General features: G+C 38.2%; 1 protein-coding gene across 1 annotated transcript in view; it reads left to right on the top strand.

The window, feature by feature from the left end:
- Positions 1-6000, top strand: part of SLC44A5 (solute carrier family 44 member 5) — a 55446-nt gene that overhangs the window by 10589 nt on the left and 38857 nt on the right. Inside the window, exon 3 of the mRNA XM_009285308.1 lies at positions 4808-4881. Coding sequence (XP_009283583.1) covers positions 4808-4881 — 74 coding nt within the window. The remainder of the gene's footprint in view (positions 1-4807; positions 4882-6000) is intronic.

Genomic DNA, 6000 nt, shown 5'->3' with positions numbered 1-6000 from the left:
TTTCTCCCTCTTTTCTGTAGTTTCTTGGGTTTTTCTCATATTCCTCTTGCTGGTTAGACACATTGTAGATTTTTTTTCCTTGTTATGTTTAAAAACTCCTGACACCTCCTGGACTATCTTTAGTTGTTCAACATCTTTCTAGAAATTCAGTGTTCTTGTTAAGACAAAGATCACCACCTCCTCTGTGATTAGAAAATGTAGTTAATGGGTTCTCACAGAAATTGAATATCAGTAAATTTCCATAACCGTTCTTTAAGAGTTTGAAAAAACCTAATAAAAATTCCTGACCTTAACTAGCAATACAAACTTCACCTTCTCACAAATACAGATGGTGTCACTCATAGATATCTGTGATATCTATGATGGCACATCACTTGATACTGTGGTCAATATTGAAATAATCCTTTGTGCTTTTTAAACTAAATAGCCTGCCAAAGATGTTACTTAGGTTACACTAAGAGTCTACCATAGATAAATGTTGGTAGAATATTAAATTATTTTTCTTGCTACTGGTATTTTATTGGTCCATATATGTTTTATTACGTGTTGTTGTCTATATCAACATAATGTGCCGTACACTCACTAATATGAGTGGGGAAGCCTACATTTTTCTTTGTGTTCTTGTTTCGTGTTTCTGGTTTGGGGCATACAGTGTCTACAGATGTTGCTCATTTGCAGATATTGAAACTTGAGTTTTCCAGAATTAAACAATACTTCCTTGAGCATTGTGCCTGTAACTAAGACACATCAAATTAGTAAATCCATGCAGGTCAGTGCAGATCAGTCGTACTCATTAAGAAAATGCAGAATTTAAGTTAATGGAAAACAGCTTGTGGTGAAAACTTGTATAAATATCTTTTTTTGTGTAGTTTTGGCCTCCACAGTAGAAGTGGTAATTCATGGGGGATTTTGAAAGGAACTTTCTCTGCAAACATTTAGTTTATGGGCGCCTTGCACATTTATTCAGCTGTGCAGGATGATGCCCTCATGTGCTGATAGAAATACCCATTTGTACAGCAGATCTCGCTTCTCATTTCAGCCCCAGTGAAGAAATGGGTCTTCAGAGCTATTCATGGCATTGTATGGCATAGTATAACATCACCTTGACACAACGTGATTTAGGGAAGTCTCAAAACACAAGCTGTTAGTCAAGCAGGGAGGAGGAACTCAGAAGTGAGGACATTAGTGGTCACCTTAATGTGTCAGCAGAGTTGAAAGTGGTAACCTGAAACTCACACTGTGAACATCTTGAGCCTCGTTTTGTTCTGTGGTTGCACAGTGCTGGGCTCAAGACTATTTGTAGGTGCTAATACACTGCTAGTGCTGTTTAACTAATAAACATTGTAGTTTCTTGCTCGTGCAGCATCTTGAGCGAAATTGCACTTGTGACAGGTTGGGCATGAAACTGCCAAACAGAGGGAGGTTCTAGTCAGTCATTAATGATTAAGTGCATGAACTGTCAGTGAATAAATGGCTTTTATGCGCTAATACTCTGTGTGGATGATTTTATCTTTGCATTCATTTATTTGCTAGGATGCCATTACACATGCACAAAGTATTGTTTGCATGCACTGCCACATGTAACACAGCAAGAGGAACCAAGAAGCCAGTATGTTTCTGAGAGACGGTGGAAGGCAAATCAGGCTCCATAGATTAAGCCAAATGACAGTAGTAAGCAGTAAAATGTGATGTTGGAGCCTGAACCGTGCACTTAACCAAATGAAGGTCTTTTATTACGTCACCTGAAAATGATGAATCTGATGGTTTTATCAGCAGTTTATCTCTATGGAAACTCCTGTGTTCAAATACATGGACTCACTGTGTTTTGGTTCAGATTATGGAAGTTGGTTATCTAAAAAGTACCAAAAAATATCAAAATTTCCAATACTGGCTATTAGCAAAAGCATTTTTAATTTTTTTGTCATCTATACCATAAGAAATGTAAAGTGCTTTTTCTCATTAATCTTTGAATGTTTACACATAATTATTATGTAAAAGTATGATAGCGCTATCTGTAAGAAAGATTATAGAGCCCATATGATAAGCAGTGTTCTCTGTTCCTATTCTCATAATCATATTTCCATTAATCCATCTTCCTTAGGGTTCAGTTTAACAGTTCAATCTCCTGAGTGATTTTGCTCTGCCTCATTAGCCTGAAACAAACTGAAAAAGCAGATTTGCCATAACAGATTGCCTTCTTAGTTTGAAAAAATTCATATCAAATCTGTTTTCAGTCAAAGCATGGCTGGATAATTTCTGATTAGGTTTCAGTAATAAGCATGGGCTTCCAATATCTCCTGTTTAGGAAGAAGTAATTCCCATTGTTCCAGTTCCTGCAACTTTGGAAAATCCCAGAATCTTCACATTGTATCTTTACGGAGTTATTTTAATTTATTCATTTAAGATGTTTTACATTTTTTTTCCTCTCCTGTGGAGCCTTGTATTTATGAGGTAATATTATGATCTCACTGAAAGTGAGCTACTTGAGCTAACAACGATGTTAAATGGAGCCAGGGTTTCACCCATAGTATCTAGTAAAATAAGCAATTATTTTATATGAACAACAATTAGTCCGTATGAACTGTTTCAAAATTTTCTAGAAGCCACCCAAAAGAGGATTTATGTACTTCTTGCATATTTTAAAAATATTTGTATGACAGCAATACTTGGCAACAGTGAGTTTTACTAGGTACTGTACAGAAGTTTGTGTATTGCAAAGAACAGAAAATCCTGCATTCTGGTAAAGTGTTTACGGATACTTCGTGGTGGCTCTGCAAAACTTTAAAAGGAAGCATTAGCACAAACGGGTGTAACCTTTAATTACATGTAGGTATCGTAAAATGAGACCTGTGAGAATTGGACTGGAAGAGGTTTTTGAGACTTATAGGAGTTGTAATTAAAGTATTTATGGTGCCATATTTCTCCTGAGACATCTTGAATTAAATACTGTACCTCTTAAAAACGGCTCTGATGGGGTGAGAGCCAAGCTTGAGCAGTGTCAGAACTGCTTCTGAATGGAGGCTGGGAAAACGAGCAGCATTGTTTTAGCATCGCTGCTTCTACTTTAAGCAGTTGTCTGTTCTTAGATTACTGTCATATTGACCTTGAATCCTGTACCACCTTGGCCTCACTAAAAATTTATTTCAGTGAGATGTTAAAACTGTGTCTCTCTAGAGAAGTGGACAGGATTTTTCATTCCTTTTCCACACCTGGAAACACTTTTCAGGTTCTCCAACTGTTTAAAAAAGATCTGTCATCTTTATCTTCTTTATGCTAAAGAATAACTGTTCTCTGTAAGAGGAAACATAGATTGGAAAATGGAAAGAATGGTAGATGCTAAAAATGACTGTGTCAGTTGGAGTTTGGATTCTAAGATTTCTTTTACTGGCAAGATTCAGCTTGCATCCACTTGGCTCCTTGCATGGACTCGCAAGCGGAGATGAACATCGCTCATTTTATGAAGGTCGTCCTTTACTTTAACTTGAAGCACACGTTAGCTTTCCTGGGGTGATGATTGCTCACTCATCTGTCACGGAAAAGCAGAACAGGATTTGGATCAGGTCAGAACAGCAGCAATTTGTTACTACCGCTGTGGGGACAGCCCGGAGCAGCACCGACAGGCTCTGCGAACATGAACCCTGCCCAAATGGGATGGTTACAATTCATACACCTTTAGGTTATACAACCCATTCTTCACCAAAACTGTGTCAGATAAGCAGAACATGGTAAATAACATCGATTGAAATCCTTCAGATAAGGAGGCTCTAGGCAGCACACCCTTTTATGAGTAATTCACTCCTTTGTTAATTAAATCCTGGTGAGACCATTAGCTGGAGATGTTTCTTAACCAGTGAGGCCTGCAAAGGCCTGTGAGACGGTAACTATTTTGCTTCCACGCATCTTTAGAAACAAGGGCTTGTGAAGTTGACTTGTGAAGGGGAGAGCTGCTTACCCCAGCCAGAGCCCTCCGAGTCGATGGTCTCCACAAGTGCGTACTGACCTTCTCCTGCTCGCTTGGGAGTGTCGTACTTCATGTTAATTACACTGCTCTGATCAAGGTCAGACACTGGAGGAAAAATTGGTCTAGTGGTCCACACCTCCAGTCCTCTGCCTGCATGAACTTAATATGCAGGCCAATAAGTAGAAGACTAATTTAATTGAATACTCACAGTTTACTCACTGACTCAGTTTTCAGACTGGAGAGTGCTGTTCTTTGATTGCTTGTCCGTAAAAGAGGGTATGGCTTTCCACAATGATGGGGTTTTTTTGTCCTCTCCGTAGAGCATATTTTGATTGCATTAAATGAGGTCAAGCAGCTGAGTCAGAATTTTGTGCAGAGATCAGGGATAGTTGCATATAGGCTTTTTTTCATTTCACACTGTTGTTTTTCCATTCATAAGCTATTTATAATACAGCTAAGTTGTGCTGAATCTTTCTTTCATCACATTGTTTGCAATATTTGATACCAGCTTTAGGGACATGCTGAGCTAGATGTCCTGTAGTGGCTTATACCATAAGTGATCTCATGGATTCAGTGTTGTAAGGTATTACTTGTTTTAAGAATATTGAAACCTAGTCCTCAATATGTTTTTATTGCTGTCTACAATGCAAAAGGCATATGCATTTATTTGCTGGTCTTGGTGCAAATGGCAGCCTTACGCCTCAAACGTGATTTTGTGAGTAAGACTTCTGCTAAGTGCAGATGCAGACATCTTATTCTGATGTTAAAATACCCTATGACACTCGGTGTTTTCAAAGGGTCATATTAGACACCTTATTTTTAAAAAGTGTTTCTTTCTGTCCTTAGGCACTGTACAGACATTATTTGCTGTGTGATCTTCATAGTCGTCATTCTGGGTTACATTGCATTAGGAATTGTGGGTAAGTAAACGCAGGACTGGTAGTGCTTTCTCATACACAGGGGAAGCAACTTCGTGAATGTTAGAATTTTTAACTGAGGTGTCCCTTTTGCTTGTATCTACGTAAAGCTTTCCAATCAATAAGCAATGCCTTGCCTAGAAACAAATAATCAATTAACATTCAGTGCCTATTGTAATTAGGGAGAAGTTCAAAACCATGTGTTTACTGATGAAAAATTCAAAATTAAGTGTGTTCAAGTAAAAATGACATGGTTTGATAATTTTGCTATCATAAAGTAACTGTGGTAGAAAAAATCACTTATTTGTCATTAATCTGACAGCAAAAGTTAGAGATAAACACTTTGGTTTTAAGAGGCTTTTTGTTCTGTAAAATATTACTGAAAGAACCTATGTGAGCCGTAAAAGGAGAAGTAAGAGAAATTACTTCATTTATTGTGGGACCCAGAGTTGTTTGCACATCAGGATATTCATTAATAATAGCCATTTTATTTTGTTTGTGAGAGAGAATTGTATGAATGCCTGTGTGTGAAAGGACAAATGATGCTGTAAAAGTGTGTTTATTGTGTATCTGCCTGTCTGTCTGAGCTCTTTCAATTTCCTTGTAAAAGATTGTTTTGCCCTGCCTTACACAGAAGAAAAGCCATTAGTTTTCTTCATAATCCTGTAATACCATTTTCTGTTCTGTAGAGAGAAAAAGTTGTGCAATCTCCATCCTTGGGGATATTCAAAAGCTGTGTGGATGTGGTCCTCGGCAGCCTGTTTAGATGACCCTGCCTGAGCAGGGGTTTTTGAACAAGATGACCTCCAGAGGTCCCTTCCAACCCCAACCATTATGTGAAAAGCTGCTGTCTGTAGCATGAAAAAATGACTGTAAGCAAGACTGCTTTAACCTAGGTGATTCCAATAACTGTCTGAGAGAATACTTTATCCTCCCACTAAATTGTAGGGTAGCATAACATCCCCCAAGCCACAATGCTGAGCTGTCTCCTCTCACCTTGCCTGTAGTAGCTGAGCACTGAACACATTCTGAAAAGGCTGTTCTCTCTCTCAAGCACTGGGAATTCTCTGTGTGTATTTTTTCTTTCCCTTATTCACCTGCACTTACTGCCCCATCATGAAC

This window comes from Aptenodytes forsteri, unplaced genomic scaffold, assembly GCF_000699145.1.
Source record: "Aptenodytes forsteri isolate BGI_AS27 unplaced genomic scaffold, ASM69914v1 Scaffold104, whole genome shotgun sequence".
Classification (NCBI taxonomy): domain Eukaryota; kingdom Metazoa; phylum Chordata; class Aves; order Sphenisciformes; family Spheniscidae; genus Aptenodytes; species Aptenodytes forsteri.
This window is presented reverse-complemented; position numbering and strand designations above follow the sequence as displayed.